Raw genomic sequence first — 25,353 nt, forward strand, 5'->3', positions numbered from 1 at the left:
AAAAAAATACTTCCTAAATTACTTTTTCTAACTTAGATCTATCAAAGTCATTCATGTACAGACAAAGGGGGTTATAGATCAAAGGTTTTTTTATAGGATTTGGTGAAAAAAAATTCACATTATCACAAAAAATTTTGACTTTTACTGTGCTTTGTACAAAGATTTATCTAGTTGAACCAATCGTTTTTATCTTTTTTACTAGTTTTAAGGTGAAAGGAAAGAACTAATACAATGTGAAGATGACCTTAAAGGGGTACTCTGGAGGATGTTTTTAAATCGACTGGAGCCAGAAAGTTAAAAGATTTGTAAATTTCTCTTTTGTAATAATCTTAAGCTTTCCTGTACTTATCAGCTGCTGTATACTACATAGAAAGCTCTATAGTTCTTTTCAGTCTGACCACAGTGCTCTCTGCTGCCAACTCTGTTCATGTCATGAACTGTCTAGAGCAGGAGAGGTTTGCTATGGGGATTTGCTCCTACTCTGGACAGTTCCTGACATCAACAGGGGTTGCAGCAGAGAGCACTGGGGTCAGAATGGAAAGAACTACACAACTTCCTCTGTAGTATTCAGCAGCTGATAAATACAGGAAGGACTAATATTTCTAAATAGAAGTAATTTACAAACTTGTTTAACTTTCTGGCACCAGTTGATTTGAATTTTTTTTCTTCAAACGGAGCACTCTTCTAAGCTTAACCGTGGCTTTCCTTACTCTCGTTGGTGGGTTTGGTGATTGCACAAATATAATAGGGAATGTGACTGCTGCAGTAATTTTAATGATATTATGAATATTCAGTAATTCTCATTATTGTAAAAAGCCAGATTCCGAATCAGCATAATAATGGGTCATCGTAACTGAGTTGGTAAATCTGATGAAAATAAAAATATGGCCTGTCTCTATTCAGGACATGGTAAGTGAGGTTTTTGTGGGTAGGAAATTTACATCAGATTGCTAGTGTGTGGCCACTGTACTAATTCTGGGCAGTGTACAATAGCAAATGTCATGCCTAGAAGACAACCATTGGTTTTCAAATCTCTTGTGTTTCATATAATACAGAAAAAGCTGCATCCAGATCTATGCATGGTATTATACAAGTGACTTGCTTTGAGAAATGAAAGATTACAGAGTAAAAAGCTTTTAAAAAATATGCAATATCCTTTCCCAATTATGTATCATTTCAGAAAACTTTTGAGCATCCTATAATTGTCGCATGGTCTTGACTATAATCTGAACCGGTATTTTCTGCTATTTTCCCTGTTTTATGCCAGTAGGTATTTCTACAATTTAACTTTGAAAGTAGCTGCTAGAACGTACTCTTAACAAATGTCCTCTCACTCTCTGTGGAGATTACAAATGGGGGGAGGGGGGAGGGGGATATCAGCTACAGAAGTGATATCACAGTAGTCTCCTTTCACATTTTATATCTAAAAATGGTTTATATCAAGACCTAGAGTAAGGAGGATTTATTACGGTTGTACAATATTTGTATCTAATTTGCAATGGAAACCTCTAGAAAATGGTCTTTCGGCCTTTCTTATAAGCCACTCACGACCACAGCAGAGATGCATGCAATTTAGGAGAGGGACAATGTAGGCTGATGGGTTTCTAAAGTATGAAGAATGTAACAATAAAAACATTCAGTTTTTAAATGTAAACAAAATGCAGAGGAAGGTTAAAAAAAATGACGTTTATTCCACTGGTTCAGGTACTTGGATCCCAGTGGCACATAAATATAAAGACAGCTGATTAAAGGAGTACTCCAGTTTTGAACTTTTCTTTAAAATCCTGCCCTGGCTGTCGGCTTAAAAAAAAAAAAAAAAGAACCAGTCTTACCTCCCCCTGTTCCCCCAGTGCCTCCTGATCCCCTGTTGGCTAAGTGCCAGTGTGGCATACTAAGCCCCAACACCAGGGAAAAAAAATCACTGGCCAATCTAAAAATGAAGATGAGAGCAATTAAAACAGGGACATTATGGTGAAGGGGAATTAATCAAACCGGTCACCCTGACGTGTTGTGCAGCCCCATACACAACAATAGTAATGCATAGAAACAGATGTCCGCTGCCGAGAAATATGTAGATCAAGGTAGCTTCAAAGGTAGACACTGGTTCAGCTGGGCGCAGAAGCAACTCACTGGACAGCCGAAGGGGGAGATAAAAACTTTATTCCCAAGATGCAGTGTGTTTCACTGCGATTGCGCAGCTTCTTCAGGCAGGACACGCAAGGTGCTAGAGGAGACCTGGTTTGAGCACCTTGCCCTTACATGTCATGCCTGAAGAGGCTGCGCAATCGCAGTGAAACGCATTGCATCTTGGGAATAAAGTTTATATCTCCCCCTTCGGCTGTCCAGTGAGTTGCTTCTGCGCTGAAACGGCGTCTACCTTTGAAGCTACCTTGATCTACATATATCACTGGCCAAGGCAGGATATCTCAAGCAGGAAGAGGAACACAGGATAGAGCAGGATAACGGAGGCACCGGGGGTTGGAGAAAGGTAAGTCTGTTCTTTTTTTGTTTTTTAAATATATATATATATATATATATATATATATATATATATATATATATATTAACAATTTTTTTCTATGTTATTTTTTTTTTTTAAATGGTGAAATCCTGGACAGGATTTTAAAGAAAAGTTCAAATCTGGAATATTCATTTAAACTTGTGGCTACATACCCTCCATTAGATTGTATACATTGGCATCATGTTCCACGCTAAGGGCTAAGGGCATATGCACGGAGGCCAAAACTTTGTCCATTTGCAGTACTTAGAAGTGGTTTTCCCTGAGTGGTTTTTCTCTAGAGCCTAGGGGTCCAATCTGTAGCCTTTCAGCTGGTGCATAACTAAAACTCCCAGCATGCCTGAACAGCCAACAGCAGTCAGGGCATGCTGGAAGTTTCAGTTTTGCAACAGTGTAAGAGCCACAGATTGGACCCCTAAGCTGTTGAGAATATTCTAACAATTCTTACAGCCTGGCTACCAGTTAGTACTGTATGTGTTTGCCTGATTTATTTATTTATTTTTTAACTTTGAAAAGTTTAGTACTTTTCGTAATCCTGTACTTCGGTAAATATGTCAATTTGTTGGAATATTAAAGTATTTTCATACCGCAGCCTCAGATGTCAAGCACTCTTAAAATTGATAAAAAATAAGATGTTGAACATTTTAACTTTTTCAAGTAGACTACAGAACCATTATGTCCTATTGTTCCGTCCTGTAAAGGTGTGCTGCGTAAAATTTGAGGATTTTGTTTCTGATCTGAATGTAATCCACAACAAAATTTGTGAAAGCTTACTGAGTTAAATAGTCATGTGAGCGGTCCTACTTAGTGATCGACAGCTATCTGTGCGTATAAGTGTACATGTAGAGAGCTGCCAATAGGCAGTCCTACTCAGTAAGAATGACAGCTCTCTCTACATGTACATATACACACAGATAGCTGTCAGTGACAATGTAAGACCGCCCACATGACTACTCAGCCCAGAATGAACCGAGATTTATATGAATAAATGAAAGCTTATCCTGGTGATATATAGTTCCACATAACTATATATCAATCTGCTCTGCATCTACTGCCCTATGATATCCTGCCTTCAGATTTGACAACATTTTCAAAGTGACAAGTTACCTTTAAGGGTACAACCTGATGTGGTGAATACACTGTCATGTACTGTTTTTCCTAGGTAAAACTGTCATGTCATATCTGGATGAAAGTGTAGGGATTAGAGCTAAAGAAAATTTCAATTTTGGAAAAAAAAGGTTTTAACAAAATCATTTAATGCTCATAGCAACCAATCACACATAACAACCAATCACAGCTCAGCTTTCATTTATAAAACTGCTCTGTTAAATTGAAAGTTGAGCTGTGATTGGTTGCTTTAGGTTACAAAGACAATTTTGATAAATAAAGTTGTGGATGTTGCTTTAGATCCACAACAGATTAGTTGCAAATGTTAATTGTAGTCACTAAGGAAAGTCCACAATATATATGTAGGGTATGTGCAACTGAAATTGTTATGCTGCAGATTGTAAAGGCTTATATTGGACAGAGACTAGTCTTTGTAGTCAGGGAACCTCCTGTATATGAGAATAGGTTTTATAAATTTGACAATACAGTTTAGTTATTTCAGTGTTTCAGAAGTGTACAGTTATGTTTCTGAGCTGAATCCGTCGGTAAAATTCTGCTTGAAAAAAAGTTGCAGCAATAACAATGGGATCAATGATATTCTGCTGCACCGTGCACATGACGCATGATTCTGATGAGAAAATTCCAATTAAGGCCTCTGCAGAAAGAATGAAAGGGGTACTCCAACCCTGGACATCTTACTCCCTATCCAAAGGATGTCTGATCTCTGTGCGGCACCCCGGCGTTCTGAACATTTTTGTTCAGAATGCTGGCTTCAGGCAGCCATGGTTGCGACGTCACTTCACGCCTCCTCCCTTCATGTCCATGGAGATGACACATTTCCATGTGGTCCCAGCACTGGCATGTTCTGCTGCCACCAACTGAATGTAGAATGTCCTCCAAGAATTTTTTTGGGTGGACATTTGGCCGTATGAAGAAAGCCTGAGGGGTAACATGCCTCTTTGGGGAAACTGCCAAGCTCACATAGGAGGTCTTACAGGTCATACAAAGCTCCCTGGGAAAAAAGTGAGCAAGGAAGCTCTTCTCCTTTAGGACAAAGACAGTGCAGATGATTAAGTGAAAAGACATCCAGTGCCACCAGAAGTCTGTTCAGTCCACCACTTTTATTTATGATCCACAAGGAAAAAAAATTGCAACCTTCTCACTGAGCACAGAGCAACTAATTTTCATTGCTCCTTATCATCGATACACTCGATACACCAAATATGATCTCAGACACATGTTTATCTGTGCACAGGGGGGAGGATGGAATTTATTTTGCCTGTGGATCGCAAATAAAAGTGGTGGACTGAACAGACTTCTGTTCGTACTGGATATGTTTTCACTCCATCATTGCTACTTTGGCTGCAACCTGTCCAAGATGACACTAGGACCTGGACAGTTTGAGCCAGTGGGTTATGTTGGTATGCTCTCTAGTGTCAATTGTTGCTCAACCCCTTAAAGAGCCTTAAAACATGATATGGGATTACCAGCAAAACAATCATCTTCGCCTAAAGGAAGAGGAAGGAGACAGCTGTTTCCAGATCCTCATCAGTATAGAACATTACTGATGAAGTTGCTCAAGTAATGTAGAATGTGAGGCTTTAGATAAAAACCATAGTGGTGGAGCAGAGTTTGACTCACACTCTGCCAATGACATTTGTAGTATTAAATGCCCTTAGGCCTTGTGCAGTTATATTTTTCTTCTGTGTTGAAGAAAGTTGACAGCATAAAAGGGAACTTTAAAATGAAGCAACATTTCTGCATTATTATATGCTTTCTGTGCTTTAATATTATTTTTTTTATATAAAACGAATGGTTCAAAGGGTCAAACAATATCTTTGCTGAATTAGCAATGCCAAGACAATTTACGTGCCTCAAAAGCAAACTTTTAGTAATCTTTAAACCTATAATTTAGCTACTCATGTGATGGTATAAGACATGTCTCAGCAGACTCAGCCAGCTTACTGGATGAATTCCGACTGTCTCCAACACTGCCTGCATGGCTGATCCTGTCCTCACTAATTGCCCTAATACACATCAGTAATTCATACATTCTCTCTTCCTAAGGGAAGCGAGATTTCTGTCAGTTTCTGCCTGTTATTGGAGCCAAAAGGCAAATTTTAAACCATGCAATTTGTTTCAGTAACAGTTCCTGCTCAATATAGTGAAAACAGCAGACGTAAATCGTATGAAATGACATGTCTTATCCGGCTGATTTCGCATTGACAAAAAAGAAAAAAAAAAACGCACTTTAATGAATAGTCCTATAATCTTTACCTTCACGGTCAGTGCTACATTTCCACGGGAACTAACAGTTATTATAATTATATCTCTGTGCATCTGCTTGTAAAACTACAATACAATAAATGTATTTTACTTTCAGACTACGCATAATGAGAAAGATGTGCTATAGAACAAAGCAGGCACAAAAAGCCGTTTCTGCCACAGAGAATGTAATGCATTTATAATCCTTGCTTTGAATTATTATATACTTTACATGACAATGATTCTTCCTCTCTATTTTTTGGTTTTAGGCCAGCTGCTACAGCGGTGATATCCCTAGCTTTTGGACGCTATATCCTCGAGCCCTTCTTTATACAATGCGAAATACCAGACCTTGCCGTGAAATTAGTCACAGCTCTTGGAATAAGTAAGCATCAACTTCATATAAGTTACTTTTCTTAGGAATCATTTCTTAATGAGTTGGTATAATTGTATAAATGTTCAATTTCCATGTTTTCCAGGGATGTACCAAATTTTTTAGTTGACATATTAAGACACATTTCTTTCCAACACGGAAACGTACACCTGAAGCCAATTTTACACTTGTAGGCTGGGCCCATGTGTAGAAATAGTGTAATGTGTAAAATAAAATACTGTCATGTTGTTATTGTGTAAGTGTCTTTTCAGTGTGGCTTTTAGCAATTGTGTGACCAATAACCACAGAGCAAAATGCTGTATGCAGAATAAAACCTGTATGATTTTGATTAATATGCCACACTACCACTATGTGTGAACTCCGCCTTAAGTAGGCACTGTTATTTAAACGAACTTTGCATAGACCAATAGTGCAAATAAATATAAGAAACTTTGTAATATATCTTGTTAGAAATAAATGCTTTTTTCTCCTGGTATATAAAAAGTCTATGGAGGGGGTAGGAGGTCGGGCTGTCTGGAGAAGTGGACCAGCGATGTGTGGCATTGTCTGCATTGGCTGTCATGTGCTGTTCACATCACTGGACAGCGGTCCATCAAGGTATTTTGTTCAGGCTGGTGTTTCAATCAATGTTAGAGGGTGTGAACTAGGGCGGTCCTGGATGCATAAAAAGCTCGACAGGACGGCAAACCCCTGCCACTGCCTCTTTGCTAATGGACAAGTGAACAGTCGTCCCGTGAAGACACGGTTCCATTTTGTATTCTATTATGGCTTACATTTAACACTATCTAAGCCATATTAAGCACTATCTACTGTTTTATCTTTCTGATCTGCCCTTACTCGTTATCACCTATGCACTAACAGCACCTTATTCTTCTTGAAGCACCTTACAAAGCGTGAATAGGATTGGTGTAGAGTAGGGTAAGGTACCTGAGATACAGAGGTTGCCCTTTCTAGGACGAGAGCCCCAGTCAAATGTCAAACAGCTATGGGAGAGTATATAAGAGGGCCAGAATTGGGGGTCCTCCCCTATGTACCCCTATAGAGCTATACAGAAGTCATTAGGGATAGTATATACCACTGTATTTGAAGTCCCTGTTTGGTCATTGTTACCACTGAACATGACACCACAAGGTCTAAGCATAGGCCATTATTAGTCACATTATAATACTAATTTGAACATTACTAATTGTTTTTCTCGTGGTAGAGTGCTATTTGGGCCTCTGTATGAGTAGTAGCCCAGCTGTGATGACACCCTTTGTACTGCCAGCTAGAGCACCAATAAGCACAGGGAATATTGATATTGCACCTTGTTGTATCCAAGTAATTTCTTATATAATAGATAACAATGATTGTAAGATTGTCTACAATGTCATGTTGTAAACCTTTAGCTATGCTGATACTTTAACTAAGCATTCAATTAGACGTGCAATTAAAATTTCATTTTGTCTGTAATAAGACAGTTGAGAAAGGTGATAGTCTGAGCTTTCCCAACCCTCATTCCCTATGCAGCTCAAGAGATCTTGGCATGAATAATGATTACTTAGAAATTGTATACTCAGGGCTAGACTACAGTTATTTTTAGCTGAGTGATTGTGCTAAAACCTTACCATGGGACACACCTGGATATACCGCATTGATGCGTGAACTATGTGAAGTGTTAAGGCATTCTAGCAAATGTATCTTAATGCATGTTAACTTTGTTGAATGAATTCTGCCAACCACCTGATGGATCAAAAATATATACCCTGGCAACCAACAGTATATACAGTTCATAAAACAATTGAGAAACTGTTAGGAGAATCATTTTACATAAATAACTTCCATTGAGCCTGATTATACCAAATTACAGCTCCATACAACTGGCAACATGTAGATGAGATGACACTGTGAAGGATACTGGGTACATCTCTAAGCTCTTTCCTGCAGCTCAACAGGCAATGAATAGAGCAACAATGTTTATGCACGACCATCAAAACATTCTGATATGAGACTCAAGGACCGCTGTTTTTAAGATTGCTGAGGGTCCCAGCAGTTAGACTGCTAGTGACCAACCTGTCTAAAGTGTACTTGTATTTGGATTATATTTAAAAACTGTCATGTATGCTTTAAAGAGGAATAGCACCATTTCTGCCCATTGTACAGTATGCCTTGTATCTGTCATTTTTACCAGTTTCCCCCTCTTCCTCAGGGCTCAAGTCCTGCAGGAACGTGTGGGAGCTGAGTTCCTGCACTTTTTCCACAGCAGAAACACTGAGGGAGATTTATCAAAAACTCTGCAGAGGGAAAGTTGCCCAGTTGCCCATGGCAACCGATCAGATTTCTTCTTTAATTTTTAACAAGGCCTTTGCAAAATAAAAGAAGCAATCTGGTTGCTATGGGCAACTGCACAACTTTTCCTCTGCACAGGTATTGATAAATCTCCCCCACTGTCTGCATTAGCAGCAGTCCTGCAGGACCAGCCCTTGAGTGGAAATCTTTGGTGAGTTCCCGCACTTTTTTCCCAGGACCCCTGCTCTGCCTTATCCATTTTGTAATACACAGAACACACTAGATCACCTGCACCTACAGCTCTGCAGCAGCCTAGAATATGTTATAGAGTAAAAGAGAATAGTATAGCTGTAAATTCAGCATTGGTGAGACAGTTACATATACTTGGTCCTGCAGCTGCTTCTCTGTTTCTCACTTCTCCTTTTCTCTTCATAGACTTTTATGGGCAACAGGTGATGAGATTCCTCAGTATGTTGATAGTCCACCTTTCCTCTCAAGGCTGATTTTGCAATGACTTATAGCAATGTATTACAATCAGGGTGCCTCAAGCTGTTGCAAAACTACAACTCCCAGCTGGGAGCTGTAGTTTTGCCACAGCCAGAGGCACCCTGATAGGAAAACCCTGACTTAAAGGGTTACTGTTATAAGAGAAAAATTAACTTTTGACATGTTGCTCACATGTCAAAAATGTTGATCATACCAGGTCTCATAAGTGCTGCAATTGCTAGTTACTAGCTAGGGAAGGGTGCTGCAGTGCACAAAACTCCCTGTCTGGCAGCTCCAACCTTTTTTCAATACAACTAGGCATAGACTTATACAGAGAAAGGGTTGGGTTTGATTGACAGTTGGGGTGGGCACAGCTATTATGAGCGATTGAACTGGAGAAGAGAGGCTCAGAAGTTGATAAAGAGGAATTGTTCTCCATTTAGACATGTTACAAAGTTTCTCATATTCCCTTGAAGTACTAATTTATGCAAAGTTTGTTGAAAGTGCTGAACCTGCATAAAAAAAGAACAACGTGACCATATAGAGGGTACGCTGTTTATTTTGCACGCCTCATTGGCAGATGAGCAGGTGGATCACTGATTAAGGATATTTTTCGCTCTCACCGTTGTACTTGTATCTAGCCAAGTGTCCCTATTTTTTTTATTTTTTTTCAATGATATTTTGGTAAAAATTCTAATAGTGTTGTCTTGAAAAAACCCATGGAGACAGTTATCATCAGAGTTCTAATTGCTCTAATGAATCCCATTGCTTCTGTAAAACATTTGTAATGATAATTGTCATGACAACAATGACACAAATGCCTAATATGTAATCTCATTAAGACAATGGGTCATAGTTCACTATACATGAATGCATAATTAAAGGCAAAATAAATATTTTTAAAGGCGAGAAATTCTTTATCTAGAGCATGTGACAGAAAGGCAGTAAATTAATTGGCAAACTGAATGCCAATGCCTTCAAAATGTCAAGCATAGCAAAGCTTTATTTTTTTTATTTACGAAACCTTTTTTTTTCTGAACTTGCCAGAAAAAAAATATAGGAAAAAAAAATAAAAGTAAAAATAAATAAATAAGCGCGTTGACCACCTGTTGTAAGTAAAGACTTATATGAACACATGGGTATTAGTAATTAAATGGTGGCTGAAATGCCAGATTGAGTTTTTGAGGGTAATTAATTTATTCATACTTCTACTTAAAAAATGAGAAAACCGGAGTATAACAGATGTTGAAAAATATCAAGGTCACCGAGATCATAGGAGCGTGAGAAAGAAACCCTACAGGCATTGCAGTCCTGCTTGTAAATTCATGACAAAGTGAGCCCTCAGAACACTGTAGTAATCCAGTCCGGCATAAGTGATTATGGACAAACATATTGCCAGGGGGGAGTCGAGTTGTCTTGTTCTGTCTTTTTAGGCAGTGATATGGAATCAAAGGGAAACTTTATGTGGATGCATTGTGACATACCAGATTACTAGCATGACTGGTTTTTAACTTCCGCTTTCATAAAAAAAAAAATTGCATCATCCTATTATTACTTGGAAGGGGTGTGATTCATGTCTATGTCAGCGCTGAGAGTCATTCTCTAGTATTTGAGATCTTGCTCCGTGTAACATTGTTCAGTCCGGGCCAAATACAATGAAACCTCATTCTTGAGGCTAAGTTTCCACTTGGTTTTTTTTCTGGAAGTTTTTGAAAACTGCCACTGCAGTTTTTGAGCCAAAGTCAGAAGTGGATCCACAAGGGAGGAGAAGTGTAAATCCTTCCTTTATATGTCCTATTCCTTTTGAATACACTTCTGACTTTGGCTCAAAAATTACAGCGGCAGATATCCAAAAACTGCCAGAAAAAATAAAACAAGTGGAAACTTAGTCTGACTCTTGTGTTTTCATGAAGACGGGTGTGGGCATAGTTTCATGAGTGACACTTTAACAAGCACTGCGTGACATTCTCTGAAGAACATGAGATTGCAGTAAAATATTATTTATGATATATTTAATTAAAAATTTAATTATATGTATTTTACCATTAAGGGTTCTCAAAGAGGCAACAGCAAAGTATATCATAATAAAGACAATGGCAGAGGAAACTACTGAGCTGATTCAATATCATTTTACTGGAATCTGTATTTATTTATTATTATATTATTTTTTGTGTGAAAATACTGTAACACTTGCTAAAATGGGCTACAGTACATCACATACAAATATAAAGTATAAACTATATACAAGATATACCCAGAAGGCAAAGGACTTAATAGTAAAATGCAGAATGATTCTACTGTGATTAATCCATGTGAACTATTTTCTTTAAAGGAGTACTCTGGTGGAAAACACTTTTTTTTTTTTTTTTAAATCAACTGTTGACAGAAAGTTAAACAGATTTGTAAATTACTTTTTTTTTAAATAAAAATCTTAATCCTTCTAGTACTCATCAGCTGCTGTGTGCTCCACAGGAAATTGTATTTCTTTCTGGAATTCTTTTTCTGGAATTCTCTCTGCTGACACTTTTTATTAGAAAAATACAAAACTTATCAAATACAAAACACAAAGCAAGCTTAACCAGCTATAACATAAATAAGCAATACTCTAGAACCAAAAACAAAACCTCATAAACAAAACCCTGCCTAACCGGCCAGCCCAGCTTTACTAAGATACTAAAATACTAAGATATTAAAATATGCCCAAAATATCTAATCAAACACTCACACGCTTACCGAAAATGAAAATAAGAAAAATAAATAAATAAATAAATAAAATAGCACAACTTGGCTTGTCAAAATATAAACATAAAAGTTATCATTACCCGACTATAACTCAAAACCCTCCATACTTAGGAACACGCAACATGAAAACTAAACAAAAACGTAGCAAACACACCTCAAAAAAAATTTTTATATTTTTTTTACACATTTTTTAATTTTTTTATTTTTTTTATTTAATTAAATTTAAATAAATAAAAATAATAATAGTAATAATAATAATCAAAATAATCATATCACACATACATTCACTTACAAAACGTCCAAATTAACTGGATCCTCTATCAGGAACTAATGAAAATACCAAAGAAAACATAAAACAGACCAATTAACTGAAATAAACTAAATAAACCACATATCAACACGACAACTGGTCCGGCTACCATAACGCTATAACATGAAACAATATAGATATAACACAATATAGGTACAAAATTACTAAATATACTATATAAATAAAATATAATATAAACAAAATATATGCACTACAGAAAACACCTACAAAATCAATAGAAACCCCTAGGAAAAACCCTACACTAAAACTGTCCCCTCACCCACACCACCCCTCCTGTACATGGGTCAGAGTCCATACCGTTCTTAAAGTTCGCAAAGTCCAGTCTTTAACTGACCCATGTCAGGTCCCTCAAAGATGAACACCACCACCCACAAGCACACCCTCCCAACCTAGCACTCCTCCCAACCAACTTATACATAAACTTATACACACTGAGCCACAACCCACTTTAGGCCCAAGTTTGGTCGCCTGTAAGCCCTTCATACCATATCAGTTTAAAAACAAAACAAAAAGCTAGCGTGCACATGCATTAGCCCACCACCGGGAAGAAGGGTGGCAGACTTGATACATTCAAAATAATTTTACACTCTTTCCCTAAATCCCCCTACAATTCTCCCTAATCCTATCCCTCCATTCAAACTAACCCTGTTCTCATCCTCTCTCTATCCCTATAAGACTGTCCCTAACCAAAATAATGGTACTCTACCCAAAAGGTCTAGTACCTAGGGCACATCAAAAGAAAACCCTCTCCATAGGAGAGAAGCCCTACTGTTACCAAGACTGCCATACTCCAAAGACCTGATCTTCCCGAGGTCACCGGTGATGTTTCTACAGACCTCCACCTCGGAGAGGATTTTCTGTTGGGTCGACACTATACACCGTGCATTCCACGTGTAGTACCTAACCACTAAACTAACTAAGAATAAAGTGCCCCGGTCTCGGCCGCCCAGGGTCCTGAATGCCCCAGAAGCCCACTCCAGATAGGTAAGGCCGGCAAGTTGACTCCAGCCGATGGAAGCACCCACCCTGTTGTAAACCCCTATATTAAAGGGACACTGAAGCAGGAAATGGTCCATGCTTTCCAGCGTGTCCCCACACTCTTCTCGGGGACATCCACGGTCATCAGAGTTCCTACACTTCAAATTGTCCCTCACATATAGCTTCCCCTGAAAGCAGCGCCAGGCCAAGTCCCAAAATTTCTGGGGGATCCTTTTCATGTTTAAAAGGTACAACCCCACCCTCAGATCCCGACCTGGGCAGTCCCTGAGCACCAGAGGCTTCTGGAAGTGGGTCAACAGAACCTGTTTGTCAAGGAACTGCCTTGACTGGGTCCTGATCTCCCACACTCCCAGACCCCACCGACGTATCGCTTTCAGAGTCAGGGTAGCATAAGCCGGAAAATATCCATGGGGGGTACGGAGGTCCTTCACTTGCCCTCCTGTCTCCCATTCCTGGAAGAAAGGCTGAAACCATTCCCTGCAGGAGAGTACCCACGGAGAAGCCCTCTCTGACCAGAGGTTTGAGATGTTAGCTTTCAAGAAGGTGTTGGTTAAGAACACCACAGGGTTTACCATAGATAAACCCGCTAGTCTCCTCGTGCGGTACGTAACCTCCCTCTTGACTAGGTTCATCCTGTTTCCCCATAACAGTTGGAAAAACAGGCTGTATATCCCAGTGTAGTAAGCCTCTGGCAAGATACATACGCTGCCCAGATAGATAAACAAGGGAAGCAGGTACGATTTGATCAGGTGTACCCTTTCCCTGAGGGTCATAGACCAACCCTTCCATTGGTCCACCTTCTGAGCAGCATCCTGGGGCCTACCATCCCAGTTTTTGGTGGGATAATCATCCTGGCCGAATATGATGCACACAACTTTTGCTGGCTCTTGGAGCCCTGGAAGGGTGTCCGGGAGATCAAACGTGGGATCTCCCCCTCCCAGCCAGAGACTCTCACACTTATCCCGGTTGACCTTAGACCCGGATGCCTCCGAGTAGCGGTCCACTTACGACATCACCACATCGACCTCCTCTCGCGAGGACTAGTGTTGCTCGCGAATATTCGCAATTCGAATATTATTCGCGAATATGCGATATTCACGAATAATATTCGAATTGCGAATATTCGCGAGCAACACTAGTCCTCGCGAGAGGAGGTCGATGTGGTGATGTCGTAAGTGGACCGCTACTACTATATTTTGCGAGTATAGCGCTATATATTCGTAATTACGAATATTCGTTTATTTTTTTTTTTTTTCTTCACAGTACACATCACAGTGATCACCCCTCTCTGCTTCCAGCTTGTGTGGTGTAAAGAAGGCTCTAATACTACTGTGTGAGACTGGTGTGTGAAAATTCGCATATGCGAAAATTAGCATATGCTAATTTTTGCATATGCGAATTTCAGTGTATGCTAATTTTGTATATGCTAATTTTTACATATGTTAATTTTGGCATGCGCGAATTTTCGCATATGCGAAAATAAAACAAGAATATAACGAATATGCGAATATTCGCGAATATATGACGAATATTCGTCCATATATTCGTGAATATTCGCGAATTCGAATAAGCGAGGACACGAAAATGGTGACATCGTCAGCGTACGCCACCACTCTCTGGGCGACATCCAGCTCCGCCAGACTCATCCCGACTCCCGCCAACGGCCCACAATCTACCATCCGGATGAAGGGATCGATCGCAAACACGTATAAAAGCGGGCTCAAAGGACAACCCTGACAGACTCCGGATCCCACCACAAAAGAGCTGCCAGACCAACCGTTCACCAGTGGGAAACTCTCTGCCCCTGCATACAAGATCATAAGCCAATTAACAAAAGTACTCGGTAAGCCATATCTCAGGAGGACGGACCAGAGGTACTCGTGGTTCACCCGATCAAACGCTTTGGCCTGATCCAGGGAAAGAAAGTACCCCTTCCAGAAACCCGCACTACTCCGCTCCACTGCCTCCCTGACACTAAGGACTGCACTTAAGGTGCTTCGGCCTGGAACAGAGCAGTGCTGAGCCCCCGAAAGGAGCCGGGGTGCAAACTTCACCAGCCGATTAAACAGTATCTTAGCCAGAAGCTTCCCTTTGACAGAAGAATCAGGGCTGACCTCCTCATTGAATTCGGCAGAGTGCCCGAGGAGAGACACTCATTCAATACCTCAGTCAAGAGGGGAGCTAAAGACTCCATAAAGGTCCTGTACCACTCGGATGTTAAGCCATCCGGACCTGGCGACTTCTTAGGGGCAAGCCCCTCGATTGCCAGTCTCACTTCCTCTTCCCTGATTTCTTCTGCCAAAATATCAAGAGAGGGGTCTACCCTTGGCTCAGGAATGGTTTCAGCCAGGAAAGCCGACATCTTGTCTCAATCTAGATCCTTCCTCCCCAAGAGTTTCGAGTAGAAGGATCTGACGACCTCCAAGATCCCTGATCTGGACTGATTCAGAGATCCTGTACTATCAATCAGTCCTGAAATGACTTTACTACTCACTGACATCTTACAGTTTCTGTAAGGGTCGGGCGAGTGGTACTTCCCGAAATCCCTCTCAAAAACCAAAGATGCGTGCCTATCGTACTGACACCCCATCAGCAAGGATTTCACTCTGGAGATATCCTCACGGCTACCTCCAGTAGAGACAAGAAGCTCGAGTTTCCTCCTCAGACCCTGATACAGGCGATACCTGTTCAGGGACCTGAGGTTCGAGAGCTGGCGGAAGAACCCCGCAACCCGCTTCTTGAATATCTCTCACCACTCTGACTTACTACTACATAGGCCCAGTAAAGGCATCTGACTCTGAAGAAAATCCTCAAAGGACTGTCTAATCTCTGCTTCCTCCAGGAGGGACGAATTCAGCTTCCAATAGCCTTTTCCCATCCGGGGGGTCTCTGAAATATTCAGGGAAAACAAAATCATACAGTGATCGGAGAACTCCACCTCAACCACGGACACTGCAGAAGAGACGGCTTCCTCCTTTAAATGAAACCTATCTATCCTAGACCTGCGACTACCTTGATAGGTGAAACCTGCGTGGCCTGAGGGGCTCCGGATGTGGGCGTCCTCTAGGCGAGCTTCTCTAGCTATGCTAATCAGTGCCACACTATCGCAAGTCAGCGGACCATTGGAGCCTCTCCTATCTTGGGACCTCGTGACATTTTTGAAGTCCCCTCCAAAGATCACTTGCCGACTCGTAAAAAGAAAGGGCTTAATCCTCATAAAGAGATCTTTACGGCCCGCTTAGTTTGCGGGGTGTAGATATTGATGAGCCGGAGCTCTTGTCCCTTCATGAAGACATCTAAGATCAGGCAACTCCCCATTTCTAACTCAATAACCCGTCTGCATTCAACAGGAGCGGTAAAAAGGACCGCCACCTCACTATAGGGCTCAGCCGCAAGAGACCAGTGGGAGGGCCCGCGCCTCCACTGTCTTCTGGCTTTTACCAGGGAGGCTAGATCTGACAACCTGGTCTCTTGTAAAAAGAAAATGTCGGCTTCAACGCGGCCGAGAAAATCAAAGGCTGCGAATCTAGCCTTATCTGATTTTATGCTGGCACAGTTAATGGATGCCAACGTCAGTGGGGTGAGTGCCGCCATCCTGGGTGATTGAGTTAGATGGCCTCACCCCTTAAACCTTGTTCCTCTCCTTCCCTCCACCCCCATCTGAATCGGAGGAAGTCCCTTTGCCTGTTTTTAAACGCAGGGATTTATCCATCCCAGAATCTTTACCTCCGGCATCTAGTGTTACCTCAGCCCCTGAGGAAACTGCCCCAGAGGAATGAGGCTCGGCCCCTCCTGGAGGCTGCACTGTCTCCTGACCCTCGAGAAGAGGAGGGGAGATGGTATCCCCAAGGGCCTCATATCGATTTGAAAGGACAATCAGAGGGTCGGAGACTGAGTTGTTCCTTCTATGGTCTGAGACTACAACTGAAGAGGAGGACGGCGCCGCCTTACTCTTACCCTTCTTCCTCCTCTTCTTTTTCTGGCCACAATTTACTGTCTGCCTCTCCTTCTCCTCCTCATCCACAGTTTCGGATTCAGAGGCATGACTGGAGGAAGGAGCATCTTGACCTTCTTCCCCACCTTTCTCCCTATCTCCTCATCCAGTTCGGCCCCACCCAAAGCCTCAGAGTTATTCTGACCTCCTTCTGAACCAGTGTCTGGAGTGGGACCCCGAGCCACCCCTGGCACCTGGGCATGCTCAAGGGCCCTCTCCAACCTGCGCTTCTCCTCTCGCCTCCGCATAGAGGGGGTCTTATGTTTTTCCTTCACTGGCTTTGGTGCCCCCTCTCCTCCACTAGTCCCCTCCCCCGCTGGGGCAACCGTTAGGCTCTCCCCAGCCGGCACGGTCACAGTGTTAGAGAACGAGCGTGGACATTGGCTGAACGGGTGACCTAAGTCACCACACAAGTTACACCAAATATGCCCACAGGTGGCCGCCAGATTACCCACCCCACAGCAGAGGGCGCATATCTGCTGAGTGCAGTTGGCACTAAAGTGGTTTGGGTCACCACACCTGTGACACAGCTTCGGCTGCCCCTGGTAGAAGATCTGAATCTTGTCGCGTCCCAGGGAGGCGGCTGAAGGGATGGGGGTGACCGTGTTCCCTGAATGCCGTAGACGAACGGAAAACGTCCAGGCCCCAGACTATATATTGTTCTTCCGGGGGACGTCCATCAACTCCCCGTACCTGCCCAGCCAGGTCATAATGTCATAACAAGGAAGTGACTCGTTACGGGTCAAAACGGTCACTTTCTTTACCATACTCTGGCGAGATACCGCTTTTACAGCGAAATCTCGCCATCCGGGCTCGTTTTTCATCAGCTCATAATTAGACCAAAAGAGATCTAGTCCTTCTGGCCTAACAAAGCTGACGTCAAACTCGGAGGAGCCGAAGGGGTGAATCAGGGCAAAGATGTGCCCTGCCCTGAAACCCATCTGGAAAAGAAGCTCCACCACCTTGCCCCTTTTGGGGGCACGTATCTTCGCCTTTCCAGACCAAACAGGCCACATTCCTGTGACCTACCTCCTGCCCGGGTGTCTGGAGGGACCATACGGTCTCCCCATTCCTCTCTCGGAATGCTCCCAAACCATGTCTCTCCACCCAAAAAGACAGATCCATCTCCTTTTCCTCTACCTGTAGCGTCCTTTCTCCTCTCTTTAGTGCCTCCAGGAGGCGCCGTTGCAACTGACCTTCACCAGATGCAGGAGGTAAAGATCCTACTGAACCCCCAGCCGCCACACTTGCATAACTCCTGACGACCGGGGGGGGGGGGCAGCCGGACCAGACACCATCCCTACATCCCCGCCTAGGCCACCTGTACTGCCACAAAAGCCACTCTTATTCCTACCATCCACACCACTACTACTATTCTCATTCACACCACTACTACTCCCATCTGCACCACTACCACTCCTCTCATTCACACCACTACCACCCCTCCTATTCACTCCACTATCACCCCTCTTATTCACTTCACTGCCACTCCTCCCGATCACTCCACTACCACTCCTCCCATCTGCACCACTACCACTCCTCTCATTCACTCCACTATCACCCCTCTCATTCACACCACTACCACTCCTCCCATCTACACCACTACCACTGCTCCCATCTACACCACTACCACTCCTCCCATTTGCCCCACTACCACTGCCACATACACCCCTCTCATCCACAGCACTACCACTCCCATCTTTCACACACCTTGTTTTAACATTGCTTTTATTGACAGTATTTTTGGGATCAACAGCTGCTTCACCCACTACCTCTGGGCTGGCCTGGACATGCTTTAGCTTGGCCTTTTTGTACATTCTCAGGTCACCGGCGGCTGCCATTGTCGGCGACCCTGACTCCTCCTCCATTCGAGATGTTACCACCGACATCACCTCCCGAAGCTGAGGCTGCCCCTCCGGGCGCACCTTCACCCCTCCTCCTGCCACTGATGTGCAGGGACTCCCCTCTCTCACAAGGGAGATCCCTGCAGTGCCCGTGCCACACACTGCACCCAACCACACGGGCTCAGCAGCAGGTTCTGACACCTGGACGCTCCCCCCCCCCCTCACAGGGGAGTGCCCCGCAGCACCGACACTACTAGCAGCACCCAGGGGACCGCCCCCCAAGCAGAAGATATCACCACACACCTCAGGTGCCTGGATACTCCCCCACCTCTCAGGGAAGTGCCCCGCAGGCCTAGTAACATTGACCACAATACTCGGGGAACCGCTCCCCTTGCAAACTGCCGCATAACTATTGGCCACCATTAGCCTGTCCTGCTCTTCCCTACCAGCAGGACGTGTGACTGTAGCACCCGCGGCCATGTTGGATGCAGCACTGTACCCCCAGTGCTGGTCCCGTTCCACAGCAGAAGCAGAATCTGGCAGGGTGGGGGGCCCAGCAGCCTGAACCAACTTTTCAGGTGGCCCAGACTGCTGGATAGGAGAGAAAACAAACTTAATCTGCTCCTCAGCTTTTTCCTTCTTATTATTTTTCTTCCTCTTCCTCTCCTCAGGGCCCAGGTCCTGGCCAAAACTGAAATTTTCCAGACGGGTGGGTGACTCCTGCATCACTATGGCCCGCAGGAGCCCCCCACCGACCAGTCCACTGTCACCGCCATCACTACTGTCACTTTCCTCAGAGGTGGCTGGTAAGGCGACTTGGGCAGGATTGATGTAATCCGCACTCGGGGTGACAGAGGTCTTAGGGGTACACGGGGTATCACACACATCCCCCTCACTCTCATCACCCTTACTGCCGCCATCTCCCTCACCACCTTCCTCCATCTTCTCCTCCGTGACACACAAGCACTCTACCTCCCCCTGACTATCCTCTTCCTCTTTCACAGGGGTCCGCATGGTTTTATAGCGGTCTTCATTCTTTCATTTTTCTTTAAACATGCCTGCTCCCTCTACAATCAGCATTCAGGCTCTCATCACCTCCTGCTCCTCTGCCTTCAGCTCACACACCCTGGCAGCAAACTTAGCCCTCATAGCCTTGGCCGAGTTATCTGTTTGGTCTCGGGCAAACTTCAGCTCTTCCCTTATGATTTTCAGCTTTTTTCCCAGCTGCTCATATTCTACTAGATTTGCCTGCATGCGGGAACCGAAAGTAGCTAGCGACTCCCTGGGTCCCTTCTCCCCCCATTGCTGGGGTTCCATAATATCAGACACAGTCCCCGAAGACATAACCATAAGCTTCTTACTGGATGCCTTGCAGTTTCCAGCGACGGATGGGGGAGTGGGCTCCACATTACTGCGGAGCCTGCTGGATCATCTCACCCTGTCCTGGGAATCGGCCATAGCTCTCTCACTCCCACCCCCCGCCGGCCTAGTTCGAGGGGTGGAAGTCTGGGGCTCCATAGCAGGAGGCTCTCCCAAGGAAGCTGCCACCCTCCTGGGGAAAAGGCTGTAGGAAACACTGCTTCAATCCTCTCTCTCTGGAAAACTCTGGAAGTCAGACACACCCAACAGCTGCTGTGTTCCACAGGAAGTGCTCTCTGCTGACACTTCTGTCCATGTCAGGAACTGTCCAGAGTACAAGCAAATCCCCATAAAAACCTCTCCTGCTCTGGGCAGTTACTAAAATGGACAGATGTGTCAGCAGAACTCAAGAAATGAATACAATTTCCTGTGGAGCATACAGCAGCTGATAAGTACTGGAAGGATTAAGATTTTTAAATAGAAGTAATTTACAAATCTGTTAAAATTTGTAGCCCCAGTTGAGGTTTTAAATATTGTTCTAAACCGGAGTACCCCTTTAAGTTAAAGGGGTATTCCTATTTCAGATAATCATAGCTCAGGTGAGAATACACTGATTCTGATAGTCAGAGGTGGCTGGGATTATATAAACAGCAGAGTGGGCTTTTATATGTTGTTTTCTATAGGCATTAATGCCAGCTCAGCTGCTAACATAATCCTGGGTAGGGCTGTCTACTCCATTCTGAAAGGACTGGCTAAAAGCAATAAAGAGTAATCCTCAAGAGGTTAATAAAAGAAAACTCATTCTGCAGGTTAATTGAATGTGCACATCATATATAGGCAGCATGAGCTATTCAATTTACCACTAAAGGTCATGAGAACCATGTAGTGTCTCAGTCATTCAGGCCAAGTAGAACCTTAGTTTCCATGAGGTACAAACCCAATAACAGTTGCTAAACTACAGTTCCCAGCATGCCTGAACAGCTGTTGGCTGTCTGGGCATGCTGGGAGTTATAGTTTTTCAACAGCTGGAGGCCCACTGGTTGGGAAACACTGCTTTAGGCTAGGTTTACACTTAGGAAGCTCCGGCATAATAAATTTGGTCCTGAGATTCCTAATGCACTCAGCACCAACTGAACCAACTGAATCAACGATACGAACGTGCAGACATTGCCATCCCCATAGATGGCTATGTCTTTGTCTTGGATTCTGTCCAAAAAATAAGCATAATCATTCTTTTGTGGTGGAATATCTGCAGCTGAATTTCCATAGTGTGCGCTATGCAGCAGAGTTTTAGTGACAGCAATGGGATTCTGCTGCACCAGAATTTCCAAGTGGAATTCAGCTTTGAAATTGTATTAGGAAATACCGTAGTGTGAATTAAGCCTTAGACAATCTCCTGTTGCTTCCAGGTCTTTAGCTTTGTACAGTAGATGTCTTGTCTTTTACCCTGAAGTTATGCTTACATATCAAGTAGTCCTGTGCCTATAACGTTTTGCTGATTTGTTCATATTTGTTGAATTACTCATTTCACAGAAACGTAAGAAATTGTGTCCAGCTACATTTTTTTGTATAGGAGGCAATTAAGATGATGTTATGGTTATGTCATTTTAGTGATTTACGTAAAGCCTATCCCTACTTAAAAAATGATCTATCTGGTGTTTCTGCAGATAACTATAATTATAGAATGTGCCGGCAGATAAGAACCATTCCGTCCATCCAGTCTGCTCAGTATTCTGAATAGTTTCTTGGCACTATCTTAAAAGAGTAAAGGGTAGCCTTATGCCTCTCCCATAAATGCTTAAAGGAGTACTTCAGAGGAAAATACATTAAATCATCTGGTGCCAGAAAATTATACAGACTAGGCCTTCTAGTACTTATCAGCTGCTTCATGCTTCAGAGTTGTTTTCATTCTAGTATGGCCACAGAGTTTCTGTGACATCTCTGACTGTGCCAGGAACTGTTCATCAAATTCCCATAATGAACCTTTCCTGCTCTGGACAGTTCCTGACATGGACAGAGGTGGAAGCAGAGAGCACAGTGGTCAGACTGGAAAGAACTACACAACTTTCTCTGGAGCATACAGCAGCTGATAAGTACTGGAGGGTTTTGTTTTTAATAGAAGTGATTTACAAATCTGTAAAATCTATTGACACCAGTTGTTTAAAAACATTTTTCCCCCCTCCGGATTACCCCCTTTAAACTCTATGGAAGACTATTCCATGTATCCATTAGTAAAGTGATATTTCCTGATATTATTGATTATTATATACAGTGATCCCCCGACTTATGATGGCCCCGACATATGATCATTTCAACATATGATGGCCTCTCAGAGCCCATCGTATGTTGAAGGCAGCCTCGACATATGATGCTGCTGTGTGTCGGAGCCATCGTACAAACAGCTATCTGACAGCGCTGACAACTTCAGCAAATGACAGATAGTTGTATAATATGCCCCGTGTGCCCCGTTCTGCCTCCTGTTACTCACATGCTGTCCTGCTAACTCACGCAGGCTTCCACTGTGAGCTCCGTGTAAGCCCCCCCCCACCCCCCCCCCCCCCAGTGCAGCCATAGCCAATAGCCTGCAGCATCTTGCTGCAGGCATCCAATGAGCTGCTCCCCTTCCTTTCCTATAGAGCTGTAGTCGGCAGGATCGTAATGGAGGACATTCTGTCCCCCCCTGAAGGTATTTAAAGAACTGTACAGTACTGTATGCGATGTCATACAATACATATACACACTATACACCCCATACATCAATGTTTCCCTATCAGTGTGCCTCCAGCTGTTGCAAAACTATAACTCCCAGCATGCCCAGACAGTCAATAGCTGTACATGCATGCTGGGAGTTGTAGTTGTGCAACAGCTGGAGGCACCCTGGTTTGTTAAACACTCCCCATACACACCACATACAATGGTCATCCCAGAACCAATTGGCAGTTTCCCATAGAGATATGTATTCAACATACAATGGTTCCGAGGCCCCAGAACCAATTACTATTTTTACATAGACATATGTACTCGACATATGATGGTTTCAACATATGATGGTTCTCCTGGAACCAATTAATATCATATGTTGAGGGACCACTGTATATTCATACATTAACTGTTAGAATGAGTGTGGAAGACTGCATAGAATAAGTACATATTATTGGGCATAAGCTGTTTGTAGCAAGGCAAAGATGCATTACCTCTGACTCCCAGCATTGGGGAAATATAGGAAACTCTGTGCAGCAATCACTTTATGTGCTTATAATAAATAACTTTTCTGTGATCCCAAGATATAACATCTTGTATCAAAATGACCAGAGTACAACATACTTGCAGGTTCTTGACCTTATAATATTCTCGGTATCCTTTACACAGGAGCAAGTCACAATCTGATCTAATCTCTCTGAGCTCTTGGCAAAACGGAAGTAAATAGAAAAATGAAGCCCTTTGTAAGAGCACTGGTCTTGTAATGCAGCTTAGACAAGATATTGTTAATCCATATTTAAAAGGTCACTGGTACAGGCGGGGCAAGGAGTGCACCCTGAACCCTGCTCGAAATGATTTTATCTTAGCATATAGGCACTAGTGGATGGGTTTTATTTCACTTAGTTTTTCTCTGATTATTAATTTGAACAGATTTAAGCTGGTTTATGTTTTGTTTACTTCCTACAGACAATTCTTAGAGGAATGAGTAACCTTACCTATAAATGTTCCTTTGCTCTGCTTCCCTTTGTCTACATTCCTTTTGTCTTTTTCCTCCTCCCCTTCTTAAAATCATAATGCTTTTAGTTTTCCACCTACAGACCCATGTGAGGGCTTGTTTTTTTGCACCACTAAACGTACTTTGTAATGACATCAATCATTTCACCACAAAATCTTTGACGAGAAAAAAAAAATAAATAAAAAAAAATAAAAAAAAAAATATATATATATATATATATATATATATTTGGGGGTTTCAATTCGACATAGTGCACTTTTTGGTAAAAATAACACCTTATATTTATTCTGTAGGTCCATACAATTAAAATTATATCCAGTTTACATAACAATTGAAGTAGATTTTAGGAATGAGACCCTGTGTGAACAAACCTTTTAACATGTCTGGGCAACATGTCAATTTAAAAAGAAAAATGATAACAATTTAAAGGTTGACTAAGGGTGCTTTCACACTACGATTGTAGTGTACGGTTGCAGGATCCGGTTGGGAGGGGCGAAAACCGGCCGCTCCCGTATCCCAGCCGGATCCTGCCCGAACCCCATTTATTTCAATGAGCAAACCGGAGTAAAATGCTGGCTCCGGTTGTCTCATTTTTGCCCCTTATAAAGTTTTCTGACCGGACCTAAAACCGTGCTATACCACAGTTCTAGGTCCGGTCAGAAAACCATATTCAGGGAAAAATGAGACAACCGGAGTCAGCATTTGACTCTGGCCGGCTCATTGAAATGAATGGGGTTCAGGCAGGGTCCGGCTGGGATACAGGAGCGGACGGTTTTTGCCCCTCCCAACCGGATCCAGCAACCGTACACTACAATCGTAGTGTGAAAGCACCCTAAGATTGGATCAATAAAGAAATATCATTTTGGATTATTTTCTTTTACTTGACTTACATCTTTTAGTGGGCTTTACTACAGTGGTCAGTGGTTTCCATGTCTTTTCGGGAAATTGTGGATATTAGGAGCATGAAAAACTGCACACTTTGTTTTGTATGTTGAGTTAATTGAGTATGCAATCCACAAGTAAGATGCTTTCCTTCCATTTCAGTCTCATTGTGGGGACATTAATCAGACATAGATTTCTGCTTAGAGCAGATGCCTTGTGGAGAATCAGGACTATGCACATTTTTTTCTTAATGTCCAGCATAGTCTTCATTCCCCATGAGGCATCCATGACGCAGATATCTCTGCCTGATGAAGATTCCCACAAAAGGATTGAAATGTTACACATCTTACTTTTGAATTACATGTTTAGTGGAGAAATATTCCTACTTCTTTACCAAACCAATTGACAGAGTGGGATTTGTGTCCCCTGAGGATCCCGTATAGAATAGT

At 42.7% G+C, this 25,353-nt stretch overlaps 1 protein-coding gene across 2 annotated transcripts in view; it reads left to right on the top strand.

Moving 5' to 3' along the window:
- SLC7A11 (solute carrier family 7 member 11) overlaps window positions 1-25,353 on the top strand; it is a 290,966-nt gene that overhangs the window by 41,291 nt on the left and 224,322 nt on the right. For both annotated transcript variants that reach the window (XM_056563367.1, XM_056563370.1), the window contains exon 3: window positions 6,160-6,275. In XM_056563367.1, coding sequence (XP_056419342.1) covers window positions 6,160-6,275 — 116 coding nt within the window. The remainder of the gene's footprint in view (window positions 1-6,159; window positions 6,276-25,353) is intronic.

This window comes from Hyla sarda, chromosome 1, assembly GCF_029499605.1.
Source record: "Hyla sarda isolate aHylSar1 chromosome 1, aHylSar1.hap1, whole genome shotgun sequence".
NCBI lineage: Eukaryota > Metazoa > Chordata > Amphibia > Anura > Hylidae > Hyla > Hyla sarda.